The sequence below is a fragment of the Simochromis diagramma genome, unplaced genomic scaffold (assembly GCF_900408965.1).
Source record: "Simochromis diagramma unplaced genomic scaffold, fSimDia1.1 OVJJ01000618.1, whole genome shotgun sequence".
In the NCBI taxonomy this organism is placed as follows: Eukaryota; Metazoa; Chordata; class Actinopteri; order Cichliformes; family Cichlidae; genus Simochromis; species Simochromis diagramma.
Window position 1 is genome coordinate 11,822,761 of NW_024387423.1, and position 21,284 is coordinate 11,844,044.

The 21,284-nt window shown below is 37.9% G+C and overlaps 2 protein-coding genes across 4 annotated transcripts; both read left to right on the top strand.

Annotated features, from left to right (window-relative positions):
* Positions 1-13,299: 13,299 nt before the first annotated feature.
* LOC120722057 (protein SMG9-like) lies at positions 13,300-18,528 on the top strand. Of its 3 annotated transcripts, none has more exons than XM_040012810.1 (4): positions 13,300-13,527; positions 13,617-13,723; positions 13,807-13,951; positions 15,173-15,345. In XM_040012810.1, exons 1-4 carry the CDS (start codon positions 13,421-13,423, stop codon positions 15,249-15,251), a joined length of 438 nt encoding a protein of 145 aa, XP_039868744.1. In that variant the 5' UTR covers positions 13,300-13,420; the 3' UTR covers positions 15,252-15,345. The 3 variants fall into 3 exon arrangements, with proteins under 3 accessions (XP_039868744.1, XP_039868743.1, XP_039868745.1); XM_040012809.1 differs by lacking the exons at positions 13,807-13,951; positions 15,173-15,345 and adding exons at positions 17,492-17,636; positions 18,356-18,528 and having other exon boundaries at positions 13,316-13,527; XM_040012811.1 differs by lacking the exons at positions 13,300-13,527; positions 13,617-13,723; positions 13,807-13,951; positions 15,173-15,345 and adding exons at positions 17,326-17,408; positions 17,492-17,636; positions 18,356-18,528.
* A 777-nt stretch (positions 18,529-19,305) lies between these two features.
* On the top strand, positions 19,306-20,912 carry LOC120722056 (urokinase plasminogen activator surface receptor-like). The gene is made up of 5 exons (XM_040012808.1): positions 19,306-19,418; positions 19,676-19,792; positions 19,871-20,017; positions 20,362-20,472; positions 20,557-20,912. Exons 1-5 carry the CDS (start codon positions 19,373-19,375, stop codon positions 20,757-20,759), a joined length of 624 nt encoding a protein of 207 aa, XP_039868742.1. The 5' UTR covers positions 19,306-19,372; the 3' UTR covers positions 20,760-20,912.
* Positions 20,913-21,284: the final 372 nt, after the last annotated feature.

Consider the following 21,284-nt stretch of genomic DNA (forward strand, 5'->3'; position numbering starts at 1 on the left):
TTTGCAAAATTAGCCAATAGTTACAAAAAATGTGCTTAAGCAATCAGAAAAAACTGTAATAGAAAAGTAAAATACAAATATGGTGGATTTTGACAATTATGTGTAAACAGAATAGCACAGAGTTAGTGAAGGAGTGCTTACAGTGCAAAGTGTACTCATTATTCTTGAACTGTCACCTACTAACTGCCTTTCAAGTTTGTGTGACTAACACACAACCAGATGATGATGTAGAGTCAAAAGTGTAAATACACTGATCATGGGCATTATTAGTCCAGCTAGGTTTGGGTGATTTGCATTTTTTTTTTTGCAGATTGTATTTACTCTAATATAATCTATTTAGAGTATTTATATTATAATATATTATATTATAATCTAATTTATTATATTAGATTATATAATAATTATATAATAATCTAATACAAACTCATATAAGATTTGTTTGATGTTCTGGCATAAACACACATATGAATACATTCTTAAAATGTATGTGTACGCGATAGTCAATATTATGGGTTATCAAATTAATAAGACATAAAGAAAATATGGCTGAACTAATCTACCGATCCGCGGTAACTCGTTAACAGATTTGCCGCATTATGGCGTTAATGTCATTTTAATGAGATTAACGCTGACAGCACTAGTGGGAATCCAATGAATATGACTGCACATTTACTCCGACATCATCCTAGTGCAAAGGCAAAGTGGAAGCAGACAAAAACAACAAGCACGCATGCTACAAACTTTACCCAAGTCATTTAGACAGCCGTTAGCACATGATTCTCCTTATGGGGACCTGATATGTTTAATATGCTGCTGAGAATATAGCCCAGAAGAAGTGTATAGTATAGCTTTTATTTTGGAAAGAACCATTTCTCTGTAATAAACTCTCTTTTCCAAAGATGAGTGATTTCTCGATCAGATAGATTTACTTTTTTTTATTATTATTATTTTTGTTGTTTCAGCAACATTAAATTTAAAAACCGTACTTTTGAGTTAAAATATACATTTATAATTTTAATAAATGACAAGTTAAAAAGGCATGAACATTTTTTTGTATCGAAAAAATATAAAACCGTGACACCAAAGTATCAAACCGAACCGAACTGTGAATTTTGTGTATCGTTGCACCCCTAGTATTCACGTAGTGCACAAATAGAAAAGCCACAAAAAACTATAAAGTGTAATTTGTACTATATACAAATGTACATGCTTGTATGTGTGTTTTAGAAGGTATTTATTGTGTGTATTGTTACGTGGTCAGTCACGTTTGTTTCCGTCATGGTCCAGGTGAGTTGGCTGTTTTTTTCATGTTCTCACTTCTGAGCAGAGCCTCTTCCCTACCCCTGTTTGCTCAGGGGCTAACAACAGGCAGTATTTAGGACCCGTGTCCTTATCTATTTCTCAATAGTTTGTCAGCTTACAGGCTTGGTAACAGGCCACCTTTGCCCCTTGTAATTTATGTCTATGATTAACCCTTTAAGACCTACCATAGAACCAAGTCCGCCAGAGCTTATATTATATTTTTACATGTTGTAGTGCCATTTGTGGGAGCATTTCAAGTTGCTATACATCAATACAACCATTATAGCCCAAATTGTAATAATATGTATGCATTATGTGCATAGTAATTACATAAATTGCAAAAAGTGCAATAAACTACAAAAAAATTGAAAATCGTTTGTTTTTTTAACATATATTTCTAGTTAGAGAAATTTAAGAGGCTTATCCCTCAAAACTGTAAATACAAAAAAGTTGCACAAAATAGTTTGCCACCACAGGGAATTTATTTTGAGTGTCTTCATAGTTTTATTTTTGAAATACACCAAATTTTTATATACTGCAGGAAAAACGAAAATAAATATTATAGTGCAAATTTGCAAAACAGCAGCATATGCATCAAAATAAACTATTTCCAACAGTGCAATATGAGTCCTAAGCATCCCAGAAACGACACAGAAAGTCATAAAGTCAAAGAGAACTTTTAAAAACACCAGTATAGGCTCATGAGGCCCTGATGGTAAAAAACTACATTTCCGTGAAAATGACGTCACTTCCGGTTTCGGGCAGGTAATGGCGGACATGCGAAAGTTCGCGCTGACCTCTATTCCAACGTCGGAAATGTTACAAACAGCTGATCGGATCGGTAAAGCGTGTTTCTGGAATATTATGTTTTTGTTGCTGCAAGCGCTTTTCATGCAGTTTTTGCAAAGCTATATGTGGAAGGAAACCATGACCTAGGACAAGCTGATGGCATAAGATGTAAGTACAACTCCTCCGGTTTCATATGCAAAAAAAAATATTGCGCTAGCTTACGTGGTTGCAGTGCTACCGGGATTTAAAAATAGTTACGCAAAACAGAGCGTGCCCGCTCCCACCGGTTTTAAAGGGTTAACTTACATCCTTCTCCTTGTGCTCACAGTAGTTCCTCAGTTCAGAACTGCCACTGTCTCCCCAGCCTTCTCCTTGCTGCACCTCCTCTAGTATCTCTCTCCCTCTGTTCACAGTGCCACCTGTTTGAGACCTCCACACTCAGTAACTTCTCTAGTGTGCCCTTGTTTAAACTTCCACGCCATGCAACCTCTCCTTATGCCAATGTTTCATTTGACATTTTTGCAGTAAAGCTTGTGTGAGAACAGTAACCTTGGCACTCATGATTGAATCTGCGTGTGGGTCCACGTCCACGTTTGGCCTCCGGGCCCCGTTGTAACAGTTTCTCCTATAACAGAATCAGTCTGGGTTTTCACTTCGGGCTTAAACTGGACAACTGCACATTAATTTATTGAGAATCACCACACAAACTGATTGCATGGTTAGAGCATATTTTGCTGACATTTTAAACAGTGATCAGTCATCTAAGAAAATCATTTACAAGTCTATTCATAAAAATCCAATTATTTGAAGTCCACCAATGATTCAGTGGTGGAATAATACAGTCTTGCCGAGGTGTCTGTCAACTATCTAACATCAAAATAAATGAAACATTTTAGTCAAGCTAGAACTGTTGCAGTGTCTTAGCTGACAGGAACAGGACCTGGTGTGGTTTTCTGCTGCTGTAGCCTGCTCAATATCTGTTGTCAAGTGCCTCAAAAAGAACTAAACATATGAGATAGATATTAGTATCTTAACATGCTTATGCCTTAATACAACTTTCAGCATTCATTGGTGCTATCAGACCATATCATCACCATAAAAACTTCAATTAAAGTAATTATCTTGATAAATATGTAGTTCAATTTACTGATAGTTGACCTGTTTTATGAGGTGCAAATACAGATTTCTGTTTTTGTATTATCCTTGTAAAAAGAGTAGGGTAAATATGAAAGTGAAAAATATACCACTGAAAACTGGTGCCTGGTTTTTATTGATATATGCTGTAAGATAAAATGTATGTGGCAATAACGGTTAAATAAATTTTGAGGGGTCGGTAGTATGAAGAGTTGGACAGCACCAGGCCCCAACATTGTTCACGCCTACTGGCTGAAGAAGCTGACTGCAATCCACGAGCAGCACAAATGAACCAACTGCTAGTTGACGAGAGACACCCAGATTGGCTTATCGAATGCCGGCCAGTCCTGATCCTCAAGGACCCCCAGAAGGGGCCGGTCCCCTACCGACCATAACCTGCCTAAGCACCACATGGAAGCTCCTGTCAGGCATCATAGCAGCTAAGATGAACAGGCACATGGTTCAATGCATGAATGGGATGGGCAAGAATACCCGAAGCGCAAAGTGTTAAAGTGAATTGTTAAATGTTGTCATTTTTATGCTTACCATCTCTACATTGTTTTAACTCTGTGATGAAAGGAATTCCTTTGTCTCTGACCACTGGCTGGAGAGGCTTTTATTGCAGATACATTCTATCTGGAAGATCTGTTTCTTGTGATGTTGCTTCCTGCTTTTATGACCCTTTTGGTCAGCAGGAGGCCACACACACACACACACACACATTCTCACATAACACACACACACACATTCTTACCTGCATACACACACACACATATACATACAGTGCCTTGTCTTTGTAACCAAGGGGGGTTTATGAGGGGAGGTACTTTGTATTGTGTGAACTGTTTTCCCAATAAAAGGCAGCAAGCGGAGGCCGGATTCGGGGTCATTTTGTGGTAGACACCGACGAGGCCTCCCTTGGAAGTAAATCGATCGATCGCTGACTGTCTTGTTTTCTTCATGATGAATAAGTCTCTAAACTAGCGGGGCTTGTGGAAACACAAACCCAACGCCCGAGGCGCAAAACACCAGCTACTGGTAGACCAAACAATCAGCTGAGACTGCAAGACCAGACTGACCAACCTGTGCTCTGCCTGGATTGATTACAAGAAGGCCTATGACTCAATGCCCCACACATGGATCCTGGAATGCCTAGAACTGTACAAGATCAACAGAACCCTAAGAGCCTTCATCAAGAACTCAATGGGGATGTGGCGTACAACACTAGAGGCCAACTTCAAGCCCATAGCACAAGTCACCATCAAGTGCGGGATCTACCAAGGAGATGCTCTGTCCCCACTGCTGTTCTGCATAGACCTTAACCCCCTCAGTGCGCTCATTGACAAGGCTGGCTACGGATACCGACTACGGAATGGAACAGTTGTCAGCCACCTCCTGTGCATTGATAACATCAAGCTGTATACCAAGAGTGAACGAGACATCGATTCACTGATCCAAACCACCAGGATATACAGCAATGACATCGGAATGTCATTCTAACTGGAGAAGTGTAGTCGGATGATAACAAAGAGAGGGAAGGTAGTCAGAACTCCGGGGATCAAACTACCAGAAGGCAACATTGTAGTCATAGAGGACAGCTACAAGTACCTCAGCACCCCACAGGCAAATGGGAACCATGAAGAGGCTGCTAGGAAAAGTGCAACCACCAAGTACCTGCAGAGGGTCAGGCAAGTCCTGAGGAGTCAGCTGAACGGTAAGAACAAGATCCGGGCTATCAACACCTACGCCCTGCCCGTGATCAGATACCCTGCTGGGATAACAAGCTGGCCAAAGAAGGAGATAGAAGCCACTGACATGAAGACAAGAAAGCTCCTGACCATGCATAGAGGGTTTCACCCCGTCCAGCACCCTGAGGCTGTACGCTAAGCAGAAGGAAGGAGGACGGGGACTGGTGAGTGTCAGCGCCACGTGCGTATTTACGACTGTGCGTAAATCCCCCCTAATATTGGTATGATTCGAGCTCAGCAACTGAGTGAGGGGGCAGGGGGAGCTGCTGCCTACGAGTTTGCTGTTGGAGAAGCGCAGCCAGGCAGACAGAGGAGAACTGAAGTTCGAGCACGTACCAAAGCAAATCATTCGTACTGTACAAATAATGTAAATATGACGGTGTATCACGAAAGATTGATGTCAAACTGATCACTTGACCCATATTACATTACTTGCTCTTCAAGTGAATCAACAAATAGCGAAATGAAAAGCCGAAAAACAACAATGCTGTTTCTTTAGAGAGTCTTAGTTTACATGTATGTTTATTTCATATTTTCAGTTGTTACCCTCCACTGCTAAATAAATTGGTTTCAGTAATGTACTGATATAGAAGAATGGACATAAGGGGCTTCTTTCAAAGAAAAAACTCTGGTAGATGTTATTTTATATATTATGCTTTGTATGTTGTTCAGTATATACCTCAAAACAAGAGGAATTTCAATACACAGCAGTATATTCACAGTTGAAACCAGATATTTACATACACTTCATGGAAAACACAAGAACATTTTTTTTACTGTACAACATCAATTTAGAGTAAACTTGTTTTGTTTTGGTTAAATAAATATTGAAATATCTTTTGAATTAGTTAAATGTCAGAATAAAGAGAGACAGAGCTGTCTATTTTAATCACTTTCATCAAATTTAGGAGTACATATACACTAAATTTATTGTTAATTAATAAGAAAACTCCAGACGATTCCATTCTGAGCTGAAGAAGCTTCTGATAGGTTAGTAGAGTCTATGGGAGTAAATTGGTGGCACAGCTGTGGATGCATATAAGGCAAAACACAGAGCCTGTTTCTTTGACATGGGAAAAATCAAGAGTTATCACTCAAAACACCATGAAAAGAATTGTGGAGCTCCATAAGTGTGGCTGAATTTTGAATACAAAATACAAAAGTTAACAAATATGTTTTTTATATTTATCAATCTAAAAAATTAAACATTTAGTCTGATTTGATGTTACAATTAAAAAAGTGTGTTTTTATCTGAAGAGTGTGTAAATATCTGGTTTCAACTGTATATTTGATGATGTTGGTGTTTGGCTTGATTGTCAGCACAAAGAGGGAGAGAGAGGAACAGAGAGGGAGATGGAGAATGAGGACAGAACAGAGATGGAACAAGAGGAGGTGAGACACATATGTTAGTCAAATGGTTGTTTGCCAAAACTCATCAGAACATGTATCCAGTACCTAGTGTAACTTTTTAGATACCATTTGTTACTTTTCAAATTCTATATTTATTAAGTTATGCAGGCTTATGAAGGCTAAATAATTATATAAACTTTTCTGAATCTAAATAGTGTACTTTGGTAGAATAAAAAAATAAGTGTAGTGCAGGTCTATGATGATTTTTAGTGCTACTATCATCTAGTTTTGATTCTGGTTCTGTTTTGTAGTCCTGATTTTGAACTGTTGTAGTCCTGTTTTAATTCCAGATCAGTTCTGGGTCTGGTTGAATTGGGGTTTAGTCCCTGTGTCTTGATACAGCCCGACTTTGTTCTGCCTTGCTGCTTAATTAAAAACTAGTTTAAGGTGATATTTATTTTTTCCTATATGAAGTCATTCTTTTTTGAACAAAACTCAAAACACAGCCTATTAATCTTTCAGTTATTTCTACCCCACTTAATTTCCTTTTGCTGCTCAGCTCTCACACAGTGGCTCAGTTATGCTCCAATCCCTCCATTAGTTACTTTTTAAAAACACGATTTACAACATGAATAGGTGATAAAGCGATAGATCTTTCAGCTCAATTCTACTTTTTCTGCATAATTCATAATACAATATGTAATCAAATGGAAAAGTCTCTTTTTTTAACTTGTTTTTTATCAGTTTTAATCTTTTAACTTTATGCATCAAGCAAAAATGTAATTATATGCACCATTCTCTGACTTGAAGAAATTAGTTTAACATTTAAACCTATTTTCTGCACATTCCAGCACATAAAATTTTTTTTTTGTGTTTACACTCAGTCTTTCAAATAGATGCAAGTAAAACACAGCAGAAAATAAATAAAATCAAAGACTAGCGGTCCTGTTGCTCTATTTTCACCTGTAAAGCAGGAGCAGGGTAGGCGGAGGTTTACCCTGGTGCAGGTGTGCCGCAGCGGTCAGTGGAAGGATACGGCAGTTTCTCTGTGAATTTCCCATTACATGGTAGCGCACTCGGAGCTTGCTTGGAAGTTTAAGGGGTTTTTTTTGCTGTAAAAATAAGTTTTCTTCCCTCGCACAATGCTAATGGACGTTAATGTTTTTGTCACTTTTTATGGAATCAAACTTAAAGTAAGGTCAGTACTTCCACGCTTTAAACGCTGCACGCTCATACTCTCTCCCGTACTCGATATATGATCCACTGTTGATCTGCACACAGCTGTTGTCACGAACGTCGCACTTGCTTACGTCACTGTCATGAGACATTCTCGCAAAAAAATCACGGTTTTAGTAACGCAGTAACGCAGCGTTCCTACGGGAAAGTAACGGTAATCTAATTACCGTTTTGCAATAGTAATCCCTTACTTTACTCGTTACTCGAAAAAAGTAATCGGATTACAGTAACGCGTTATGCCCATCTCTGCTCGTAATAACACAAACACTAAATCCTCCTTCTCTTGTGCTGTTTTGTAGCAGTGTATACACCTGAGACTGTCACCTGTCTGTCTGTCCTGCACTCTCTCTCTTTTTCTTTCTCTCTGATTGTGGAATAAAAGTATGAACATGTATTTATAAGTTACACTTGTGTTTGAATCCTGCAGCTTATCACACATTTGATTTCCATGTGTGACAACTTCAAGTGTCCAGAGTGAGGACAGACTCAGGGACCCACTGCTGCACATCATCTGTGAGGCTTTGCAACCCTGATTATCCACCAGGACAAACTCAGCAGTGTGTGAGGAAGAGGAGGAGGAAGAGCCAGCAGCAGCTGACAGATGGAGAGAATAGACAGACTGTTCCCTGTTTGTGAAGGACTGCTAGAAAAGTTTAGAATAACTAATTGTCTGTCCTGAATCAGTCTTATTAAGTAATGTTCAAATAATTTTATCATTCCAGTGTGGCAAAAACAAGTTTAATATTCAGAAACCTAAAGTATGTATCAGCAGCAGAATGGACCTAAAAATAAATGTTTGTTTCAATTCTATGAAGCTTTGAGTATTTTGGATTAGTTGTACTGCTGTGTTTGTTGCATCATATTGCTGTAATTGTTTATGTGCTTTATATATTCTGAGGTAAGTTGATCTATAGTGTTACATCATATTCTATAAGGATGTTATGTGTTTGTTTACTTTCTGCCCAGTTTGACCCATTTAGCAGAAGTCAGCCTGTTTAAGGCTCTGATATCTATTCTGTATGACTTAAAGCAGTTATTACATGGTATGATTTTCTCACCCAATAAAGGAATATTTAATATATCAGTCTACTCTTCATTCTATCAGAAACAGTTATCACAGCTCGTACTTTTTACACATATATGTAAGCATTGAGCCAAATTTAGTAATCCCAACATATTAAAAGAACAATATTTGTCTCTTATATATAATACATCTATAGATACACTTTCAAAGATACTTGTCTTTGAGTGAAGATTTAAGGTGATAGGAAATATAAATAAATGCAACTTGAATCTTTACTGAAGCTCAGTATTTGACACAGTGTTCAAACTCACTGCTGTAATAACTAATAATGATTAATATAATAACTATAATATTGGCCATATTATATTTTCATTACCAAAGTGAGATGACTTTAGTCTCATGAACAACATTAGCTAATTGTTATTTACTAGCTAATCTTAAAATGACTGTTCAGTACAGAAATGAAGCCCAACAATCATGTTTTACAGTCCTGTGGTCTCAGCCTCAGATACTTATGAAATCACGCAAAGCTCATGTAGAAACAAATGTACAAAATATGTTCTCCTTCATTTCTGTCAAACAAAGCTGTATGAAACGTTTCCAGCTGTTAGTATCATGGTTGCTAGGCAACCTGGGCAGTGCGACGGAGGCTAGACCGTCCCATATCACAAGCCTACAAGCCTCGCACTTCTGCCCTTAGCGGTCTTTGAATACGCGGCCCTTGAGGACCGTTAAGGCTGCGTACTTTAAGGCTGCAGACCCTGAATTGGGATACAGCCATACATACATGTTTTGGTTCATGCAACTGGTCCGTCGGGTTATTGTCTCCCCAGAAACATTTCCGTTGTGTCTTGTGTGCTTTTGCAGCGTTTTACTTTTTGCAGCGTTTTTCTTTTTGCAGCGCTTTTCTTTTTGCAGGTGTTTTTCTTTTTGCAGGTGTTTTTCTTTTTGCAGCGCTTTTCTTTTTGCAGGTGTTTTCTGAAGTTGCAGTGCAGCGTTTTTCTTTTTGCAGCGCTTTTCTTTTTGCAGGTGTTTTCTGAAGTTGCAGTACAGCGTTTTTCTTTTTGCAGGTTTTTTTTTTGCAGCATTTTTCTTTTTGCAAGTGTTTTCTGAAGTTGCAGTCCGTTTGGCCTCTCAGGGCCACCGTAATGAGGCGACTGCTGAATGTTACAGGTGTTACAGGAGTGATACATCTCCTGTTGTCAGGCTTGCAGGTATCAGGCTGTTGTTCTCCTTTATCTCATAGTGGACAGAAATTATTTTTTGGAGTGGCACAAATAATTTGTGTGGCATCAAATATGATGCAGAACAGCTGATTGTTCTGTAAATAGTTTGAAATGTTTATTTAGAAAAATGCCTTGGCTGCATTTTTAGGTAAACAGCTGCAAAAAACGTTGTTGTTTGCAAAACTCAGTTACTTTTTTGAAGAAGTACCTATATAATTAATTGCCCAACATTGGTCTTTATATACTGTATTTTGCAGACAGAGTTACAGGACTCTCTTCCAGACCACAGACTCATAATACAAGTCAGAGCTTTATAAAAAAAAAAAAAAAAAAAGGAAGTTGTCTTTTCAAAATTGGAGTTCAAGTTATTTTTACTTCCAATAGTGTTAACATACTACACCGGTCATGAGTAAGATTTTTTTTTTTAATTTTCATTGTAAGTGGGCTAAAGCAGTTAATTAAAAGTAGTTTAACATAAATGTTAATGATGTAATTTGATTATTTTAATAAACCATGTAACTTGGATGGATTTGATGCTTGTGTGACCACAGTGCACACATCTGCTGTTGCTCACAGTGGTCCAAGGGACCGCTCAGGGAGTTTGTGTGTTCGCTCAGACATATGAAAAATTTAGAGGGAACATTGGTCACAGGTATCACAGATGGTTTATTTGAGGTTTTCTTTGGTGTGGGGAGATGTGGTAGGGGAGACCGGGGATAGTTGTAACGTGGGTCAGTTGTAACACTTCCAATTTCTCCAATCAGGGCTAAGTTTCAAATGATGTGATTCATCCTATGCATGCCCAACTCAGTTCTGCTATCACATGTGAAAAATCAGTACATTTTGTCAAACACAAACAATTTAACACAAAAAAATGTAATTTGTATACCAAAAAGTAAGTTTTTCTACTTTATTTCAATTTCAAATAGCATTATCTGCTTTGCAGTTAAACTCATCAAACTTAAATTATGTTATTTGTATGTCTATGGGGATATATTCTGTGTAGGTCTTTAGTGCTAATGTTTTAGCCGTTGGCTGTAATGTTAGCTAGTTCATGGCTATAGGAGTCTGGGTCAGTTGTAACAGCAACAGTCTGGGTTAGTTGTAACAATAATGCAGATGTTACAACTTACCACACTATTACTTTAACTTATATTAAACAAGTTGGGGCAACGACATCAGCAGAGAGAGGTTCACTGGTCGCTTTTGTATATGCGGTTAATGCCATTGGCAACACAATTCCTCCACTGTTTGTGTTCCCACACATACATTATGCAGACCACTGTGTCAGAGATGGACCAGTAGGAAGTACTGGTAGTGGAAATAATTCAGGATGGGTGTGAGAAACAGATTTCCTCATCTTTCTGAAGCACTTTGAAAACCACACCAAGGTAAGCCATGATAAAAAGTAATGGAATTGCGATGCTGGTGAACAACTACATTTTTTCAGCTTCATTGTTATGTTTAAAATTGGTGCAAGAGTTGTAGGTTATGATGCCCACTGAGCCAATGAGGCCAAACTCAAGAAAGACCAACCAAAATTAATGAAATATTCAGTTGCAGAAAATTCCATAATTTGTCTTTTTTTGGGTGGTTGGAATATGTTCAAAAGCTAGATTTCTGCATTCTGTCACACACACACACAGCTACATAAATGGCTCTAAGTGCATTCATGTGTTGAATAAACAAAGATTACATGTTAATGTTTTGTTAGTACCCTTATTTCATTGTGTTACATTTTACCCCAAGATATGTTACAACTAACCCAGACTATGGGGTTAATTGTAACATTTCACTCTTTGTGTTTGAGGCCAGAGAAAATAGCTGCAGAGAAAATAGCTGCACTATTTAATAGCCGAGACATGTAAATACTTTGCATTACATTTTGAACCCACTACCTTAAAAGAGCTCCAATTTACAGACAGAAATGTCAAAAATGTTACAACTATCCCCAGTCTCCCCTACTGATATATTTAGCAGGCATAAATTTACAGCATGTTTTGCAAATTATCACATTTTGTTTGGCATCCTCCTTGTGAGGATGTCAAACGACAGCAAGTCTCATTCTCTCGCTCATCTCAAACTTGCACTGTTGCTATATTTTTCTCTATCCAGGATTATATAAACTCATATTCCCAGCGCAGTGGGCCAGGTAGAAGATTTTCTGGTTGGTGGGGGTATATTGCCCACCCCTTGGCTGATAGTGTTCCTGTGAGTATATTTATTTATTTATTTCTTTTGCCTGTCCCGTTTGGCTCTTTTGCCATCAGAATTATTGTCTAAAGGCGAAGAAAGATGCCCAACAGATTTACTTTACCAAATGGACCATCCCAGCCTTGCCGTAATAGTCTATTTGATTCACCCTTTGTTGTTTATTTTATTTTTTATTTTCACTTGCTAGATACGGGACAGACTTGAATGAGGAAAAGAAAAGGGAGAAAGAAAGAGGGGGAAAAAAACAGCGGAGAAGAGGGACGGGGATAAAGGGCAAAAAACAAAAACCAACAAAATAAGCAGACAAGAATACATATATCAATCACCTGGATCACCTGTTGAGAAAGAAAAAAGAAAACAAGCATTTAACAAGGGATAAACAACATCATGATGATCTATGGGAATATAACAGTAAATACTAAGTGTTAAACATTATTGTGCAGCACGTAAGATCGACAGCGCACAGTGTGCTTTAAGGTAGGAGCCAAAAAGGGTGTATTTTGTGTGTGTGAGCACCGGTGTGTACAACTGTGAGCATGAACGCGCTTGTTTTTAAAAGGTTCCTACATGTAATGATCTGTTAGAGCCACAGCCCCGTCCTCCAGGGCATGAAGCAGGTATGGAGGAGATCAAAACTCCAGACATCCAGAGGCCCTCAGAACACAAGAGACCAAGGAAGACCAACAGAGGGGCAGCCGCGCCACTGTCCCAGAAAGAGCTGAGGAGAGTCCCAGATGAGGGGTCACTCAGCAGCCGTGGAGCATAAGCCAGGGGGAGTTGCAGTGACGTGCCCGTGAGCTCCGCCGGCAGCCAGCTGTGCCAGAGTGACCGAGCCCCAGGCAGCGAGGCCGAGGGCACCCCACCCCCAAAGTGGCCCGAGCGAGCCCCAGGCTCCAGGCCCCGATAAGCAGCCACCAAGGAGTGAGCCGGTGTGTACCTGGACGCCCATCCCCGGACACAAAGACCCACCAACGCACCGATGTCTGAGGGCTGAGGGGAAGTGGTGGGGGGAGATAGGCCTCCATGCCTTGGAGGGCATGAGATGTCCCCAGAGAGGTGGCGTCTGATACCCGACCTGACATATGGACACAGACAAACAGGCACACACAGATACAAACATCCATTCCCACCCTCATGCTCTCATATGCAATTACTCAACACTCACCCAACGTGGAGACAGACATAAAGAGACACTGTACACACAATCACACTCCCCAAGCGTACTCTACCGATTACAAGACGAACTGCCAACTCTTGAGCCATGATCTTGTTCAAAGGTTTTTAGTGAATGTGTTTCTTTTAGTAGTCCTGTATACAAAGCATTACGTCCGAAGTGGATTAACAGGCAAGCCACACCTATAACACGTGTTTTTTTTTTTTTCTCAGTAACATTATCCATGCTCGAAGGCAGTGTCTTCCCAGGCCTGGGGCAGGACTATCTGACAACCGAGGTCAATATGTTCTTGCTTCCTGTGCAGGAAAATGATGGGGAGGACCAAAGCAGGTTACAAAAAGATTTCTTTTCATAAGGTAAACTCAAGTGACCTCTCATGTGTTGTGTGAAAAATAAATGAATCTTTGTATGTTGTTTAGGGTCAGGAACATACCCACTGTTCTCTCTGCTCCCTGGCTGAAAACTGAAAACTGGTTCTTGCTTCCTGTGCAGGAAAATGATTGGGAGGATAATTTGACCAAAGCAGGTTACAAAATCTTTTCTTCTGATAAGGTAAAACTTCTGAGGCCTGTTGTGTGACAAGTAAATGAATCTTTGTATGTTGTTTAGGGTCAGGAACGTACCCACTGTTCTCTCTGCTCCCCGGCTATAGAGGACACCCGACCTTCTCCACCATGGTTTCAAAACTCTGCAGCCAAATACTGGCCATGCCCCGCTGTCAGCTGTCACACACTATTCTCACTGAGAAAAACTGGTAAACATCATATCAGTACTATTTATACGCAAACGATCCGTGGGAATAAAGCAAGACAACCAAGTATAAATGAGGAAATACATCCTGCACTCAGGTTGAGAATCAATTTTACGTTTTAAACTGGTTTGCTCAACAAAGCCATCATAAATATCATTTTTTTTGAACTCCCATAGAAACAGTTTCTAATCCCTGTGGAAGAAATGCCGAATTTCTATTAGAGATGATGGGGTCTCTCTCTGTTCCCCTTTACTTTCAGTGACTACAACCTGCTGGGTTTTTTTACAACAGAAAATGAACGCTGGTTGTTTGTTGTGAAACAGTTTTCTGAGGCATGGTGAAACCTGCTGCATGTACCTTGTTACGGATTCAAAATATTGGGGATGGATACAAGAGGAAAAACCACAATAACAAATCTGGTCCGGCCGGGTTGAGTCAAACGATGATTTTAATGATCACACGCGCGGGAGATGGATACTGTACGCAGACAGCATCAGATCTCAAAATGGTGGAGCATTGATCAAACTCTTATAGCCTCTAGTGGCCCCCACCTAATCATAAAAGCCTAAACATTAACATTCTTTCTCTCACACGGCGCCTAAGCTACGACCTTGGCTCCCTGTTTATCTGCTCCTGCTGAGATGGGGTAGTATGCTCTCTTCTCTTCTAATCAGACAAATAAGGCGATGACTTTCTGCGAACAGTATTTCTTATAACTCAGCAGTATAATGCATCATAAAACAATATCATTCATTCACAATAAATCAGCAGTCTAATGTAATGCAAATGTAATAGTTATCACCTTCTTCTAATTCAGGAGAATAATGCAAACTAAAACTAAATAATAATTCACAATCTTTAATTAGGGGTCTAACATGGCATAAGGTAATATTATAATCCCACGACCTACAGGTGCAACACATTCAGAGTGGTGTAAAATATTTCTTGCTGTGGGATACCAGGTTTTTTTTTTTCTCAACATGCTTAAAACAATATCAACTGAAAATTAAATACTACAGTGAAAAGAAACATATATTTCCATTCCATATAGGCATGGGAAGTAAAAGCGTTAATAAGTAAGGTTGTTGCAGAAATACATACTATTTGGATATTTTTTTTTCTTTTTATTATGTCACCATAATTTTGTGAAATCTTGAGACATTATTGGGATTTCGTTTAAGTTTATCCCTCTGTTTCCTGTCTTAACTTTCTTTGTTTTCACAGGTTTCACTATGCAGCTCGTATCTGGGATGGTGTGAAAAAGTCCTCGGCCCTCTCTGAATACAGTCGTCTGCTCTGCTGACACGTGTTTAACTGCTCTTATGTACAGTTTTATTTCACTGATCAGATCACACAAAGACGAAAGAAGTGCAGCTGAATGGGATGTTTGAAAAAAACATCAAAGGGGCATAAAATAAATATAATTATTCAGACTTTGAGTCCTGCTTGTTCTATAGTGTCCTGGGACTCTCCTCAGGAATTCTGATAGTTACAGATAAAGTTACAGCCTGTGCAGAGGTTGTGAGCGGGAAAAGAAAGTGTCTTGTCTCAGCACATGTCTAATAAAAATGCGAGAATAGTTTTTAAATTCAAGTCATTCTTGACTGTGTTTCAGTTTTGATGCACTGATAGTTGAAAATACAGATTTCTGTCTTTTTTATTACCTTTTTTGAAAAGATAAGGGGAAATGTGCAAGTGAATAATATACCACTGAAAACTGGTGTGTCTGGTTTTTATTGATATATGCTGTAAGATAGAATGCATGTGGCAATAACGGTTACATACATTTTGTGTGGTTGTCGGTGACTTTCATTTCTCATGAATCACAGTCAGTTTTGTTTTTCATTCAGTGCAAGAAATTAAGCTGTCGTCAAGAACTACCACACATAGTGATTACACGGTTAAAGCATACTCTGCTGACATTTGAAACAGTCACTGGTCATAAAAGACAAAAAAAACAAAACAAACATTTTACGTCTGTTCTTGAAGAAAATGATTTGCAGCCTAAAATATTTCAGCAATAGAATTAAACAACTTCACAGAATATTCCATTAAATATATGATACAAAAATCAATAAAGCAATTTAATAACACTAAAATGTCAAACAAATACACAAAATTAAAACTGAAACAACATGTTTTCAAACTAGTTTTAATAGAATCCCATCAGGACTAAAAGAAAAATGCAGCATAGATGTTATTCTAATTTAACAGTGGAGATTTCTAACTAATACCAATTTAATTATTTAGACTCAAAAACACTGAGTTATAGGTTCTTTGATGTCTTTGCCCAGTTGGTTATTTAACTTTGCAAACAAAAGAAGAAAAGCTACATGGAACACAGAGGTCATATTATAACCTTTAAGAAGCAAAATACGGATGTGTTATGATGTTCACATGAAGAATTCTGCAGATTGCAATTCTGTAGTAGATTAGTGATGTTGGTACAGGATATTTGTACAACAGTTTTGCATCTGGATTTTAAGTCATTAAAAGCTAGTCAATCATTCAAGGTAAACAAACCATATTCAAAGTCTGAAAAGTTTTATTGTTGGACTAGCCTTCTCTTTGAAATAAAGACATGTTTGAACTATGCTTCCTTATTACCAGCTTTAATGAGATATCAGAAGCATCTCTAAAAAGAAATCTAAAAATCTCATTGAGGTCAATATGTTCTTGCTTCCTGTGCAGGAAAATGATGGGGAGGATAATTTTTCAAATTCAAATTCAAATTCAAATTTTTATTTGTCACATACACAGTCATACACAGTACGATATGCAGTGAAATACTTACGCAACTGCTCGTGACCTGAAGAAGAAAAAAAAAAAGGCTATGAATAAGATAGGAAATAAATATGAAAAATTAAAAAGGGTAAATTTAACAAGGAAGGAATAAAATAAAATATAAAAATTTAAGTTAAAAATGAAATAACTGTACAACAACAAATTAGAATGAAGGGTAAATGTAACTGGGAAAGAATAAGATAAAATATATAAATTAAAGTTGAAAATAAAATAACTGTACAACAAATACACAATACACAGTATAGAAATATATAAGAATGTATGAAGAAATATAAATATATATATATATATATACAATAACAGCAGCAAACAGTGCAAATATGCTTAAAGTGATTTAGTGATGAAGTGATTATTGTAAACAATGTCCAGAATGTCTAGTGTGTGTGTGTGTGTGTGTGTGTGTGTGTGTGTGTGTGTGTGTGTGTGTGTGTGTGTGAAAACCATATGTGTGGGTCGGTACTATGTGGTGGTGTGATTGAGAGACCGTATCGCCTGCGGGAAGAAGCTCCTCCTCAGTCTCTCTGTGTTGGTCTTCAGGGAGCGGAATCGCTTTCCTGACCTCAACAGAGAGAACAGTCTGTTGTTGGGATGGCTGAGGTCCTTCATGATCTTCCTGGCCTTGGTCCAGCACCGCCGGGAAATTTGACCAAAGAAGGTTACAAAATCTTTTCTTCTGATAAGGTAAAACTTCTGAGGCCTGTTGTGTGACAAGTAAATAAATCTTTGTATATTGTTTAGGGTCAGGAACATACCCACTGTTCTCTCTGCTCCCCGGCTATAGAGGACACCCGGCCTTTTCCACCATGGTTTCAAAACTCTGCAGCCAAATACTGGCCATGCCCCGCTGTCAGCTGTCACACACTATTCTCACTGAGAAAAACTGGTAAACATCATATCAGTACTATTTATTTATAAATGAATAATTATTTTATTCATATTCCACTATTCAAAAAGTGTAGGTGACTAATCTGTGGGAATAAAGCAAGACAACCAAGTATAAATGAGGAAATACATCCTGCACTCAGGTTGAGAATCAATTTTACGTTTTAAACTGGTTTGCTCAACAAAGCCATCATAAATATAATTATTTTTGAACTCCCATAGAAACAGTTTCTATTCCCTGTGGAAGAAATGCCGAATTTCTATTAGAGATGATGGGGTCTCTCTCTGTTCCCCTTTACTTTCAGTGACTACACCTGATGGGATTTTTTACAACAGATAATGAGCGCTGGTTGTTTGCTGTGAAATAGTTTTCCGAGGCATGGTGAAACCTGCTGCATGTACCTACAAGCACAAAACTTTCAGAGTGGTGTAAAATATTTCTTGCTGTGGGATATCAGGGTTTTTTTTTTCTCAACATGCTTAAAACAATATCAACTGAAAATTAAATACTACAGTGAAAAGAAACATATATTTCCATTCCATATAGGCATGGGAAGTAAAAGCGTTAATAAGTAAGGTTGTTGCAGAAATACATACTATTTGGATATTTTTTTTTCTTTTTATTATGTCACCATAATTTTGTGAAATCTTGAGACATTATTGGGATTTCGTTTAAGTTTATCCCTCTGTTTCCTGTCTTAACTTTCTTTGTTTTCACAGGTTTCACTATGCAGCTCGTATCTGGGATGGTGTGAAAAAGTCCTCGGCCCTCTCTGAATACAGTCGTCTGCTCTGCTGACACGTGTTTAACTGCTCTTATGTACAGTTTTATTTCACTGATCAGATCACACAAAGACGAAAGAAGTGCAGCTGAATGGGATGTTTGAAAAAAACATCAAAGGGGCATAAAATAAATGTAATTATTCAGACTTTGAGTCCTGCTTGTTCTATAGTGTCCTGGGACTCTCCTCAGGAATTCTGATAGTTACAGATAAAGTTACAGCCTGTGCAGAGGTGGTGAGCGGGAAAAGAAAGTGTCTTGTCTCAGCAGATCTCTAATAAAAATGCGAGAATAGTTTTTAAATTCAAGTCATTCTTGACTGTGTTTCAGTTTTGATGCACTGATAGTTGAAAATACAGATTTCTGTCTTTTTTATTACCTTTTTTGAAAAGATAAGGGGAAATGTGCAAGTGAATAATATACCACTGAAAACTGGTGTGTCTGGTTTTTATTGATATATGCTGTAAGATAGAATGCATGTGGCAATAACGGTTACATACATTTTGTGTGGTTGTCGGTGACTTTCATTTCTCATGAATCACAGTCAGTTTTGTTTTTCATTCAGTGCAAGAAATTAAGCTGTCGTCAAGAACTACCACACATAGTGATTACACGGTTAAAGCATACTCTGCTGACATTTGAAACAGTCACTGGTCATAAAAGACAAAACAAACATTTTACGTCTGTTCTCAAAGAAAATGATTTGCAGCCTAAAAATATTTCAGCAGATAGAGAATTAAGCAATTTAAAAACTTTACCATTCACTTAACTTGAATTATGTGGAAAAATAATTCAAATTCTTATTCAAAGGATTGTTTTTTGATAGTCAGGTTCCTTCACTGTCAAAGGCAGAATTAAGGAGTGGTCAGAGAGAGGAGACCACTCCCCTCGATGAGAATTGCTTATAACCTGAACACAAACTAAAGTAGAATTCACTTCTGTCTGACCGCTCCACAATGCAGATCCTTGTGCTGATCCTTGGGATCGTGCTGCTCCCTAGAGGCAAGTTTTTCTTCAGTTATCTGTTCTTTTGAAGAAAGTTCTGTAATATTTAATGAAACATTTTCTTTTTTAATGCTTCTACAACATGTTTTAGTACAACCTAGTAAACATTTGTCTACGTTCTACAAATTATTATACTAATTACTGTACTGTTTGCCCTCTATTTTTTAAACGGTTCATTTTAGTGAATGTTTTAGAATATGTCCATGCATTGGAAGCAAGAAAAATTTCACTTATCTTTATCTTTGTTTTATCAGCCTGTGCCTTGAAATGTTACGAATGCATACCGGACCTCTCTGGAAGATGCGCTCAGACAACAAAAGAATGTCCTTCCAACACTCAGTGTGGATCAGTAAGAGTGACTTCATATGCAGGTTTGATATTTTATAGTTTTTTATTTTATTCTTCTTTTGAACTGGTTCAGTTTTCAATGGTTCCTCTTTTTGTTGCAGGTAATTCAAAACTGGTTGATATTAAAGCGAAAAGTTGTGCTGCGGCTGAGGAGTGTGTTCAGGCCTCAATCAACTTTGGAGTTTCTCAAACTCTACTGACCAGCAAGTGTTGCACCTCTGATCTTTGCAACTCTCAAGATGCCCCTGGTAATTTCTATCACGCTTCTTGGTATTTTGAAATGTAATTTCCTGTCCTTGAAACTAAAAAAAAAAGAAGAATTTATTTATTTTTATTAAATATGTTGAGAAAGTTTTGAAGTGGGTCAAAACCTTTCTTTCAATCGTCGTATTCGCTTGAACAGATGAGGTCAAAATGATCAATCTGTAAAACTTTTGTGATTGAAAAATCTCAAACAATAAACATATTAATAACATAAATGGTTTTTCTTTTGTTTTCTGTAGTTTTTTTTTTTTTTTTTTTGCTGATGTTTTTGGCACACAGTTAAAATAAGGAGGGGAACAAATATTACAAATATTTCTGTATTTAACAGCTGGAAGCATATCATCTCCAAACGGGAAAAAGTGCTTCCAATGTGAAGGAAACAACTGCAATAAAACTCTATCCTGCAATGGAAATGAGGACTACTGCATCTCAACAAGAGGTAACAGGCCGACAGCATTCAATGTCTGCATGTTTGTTCTTTTCTGCTCAGTGATTCAGTGATTCCCTCTTTTCATTTCCTCAGTGACTGCAGGAGGGCAAAAGGTGACTCTAAAGGGCTGCGCCTCCAAGGTGGTTTGCTCAAGCACACAATCTGCACAGATTGCAGGAATCATAGGAACAGAAATCAGCTGCTGCCAGGGTGATCTCTGCAACAGCTCCAGCAGTTCAACTGCCAGCCTTCTGCTCTTTGTGACATCGCTGATCTTGTTGGTCTTGTTCTCTTAGCTGATGGAAACAACAGCATCACAGCCGAGCTTTTCTTATGACTGTCACAATGTTTCCTCTCATTTCACCAGAGCTTAAAAAATAACTACATTTTTGTAACAAACATAATTTTTGGTTTGTGGAGAAAATAAATGAATACATTTCTGAAAGTCCTGTACATTTCTCTATTTTCTTTAAGTCAATATTATCGGCTATCAAATTAATAAGACATATACAAAAAATATGGTTGAAATAATCAACACTTGGCTGACTTTTATCACAGATATTAGCCAGTGATTTATTTTTCTAGAACGTAGATCATTCTGTCCCAATATTTAACTGTATTTGTTACTTACTGCTTTAAAGGTTAATGTTGGAAATGGGTAGAATTATATTTTACATTTTCTCCATCTAATGGACAAATCTTTTTATAGTATACAGTTTAAACATAGACTTTATTAACCCCACACTGGGGAAATTCACATGTTACAGCATCACAAATGTCAGGAAGAAAGAGTGAATTAAAGATATCTTAGAAAAAAAATA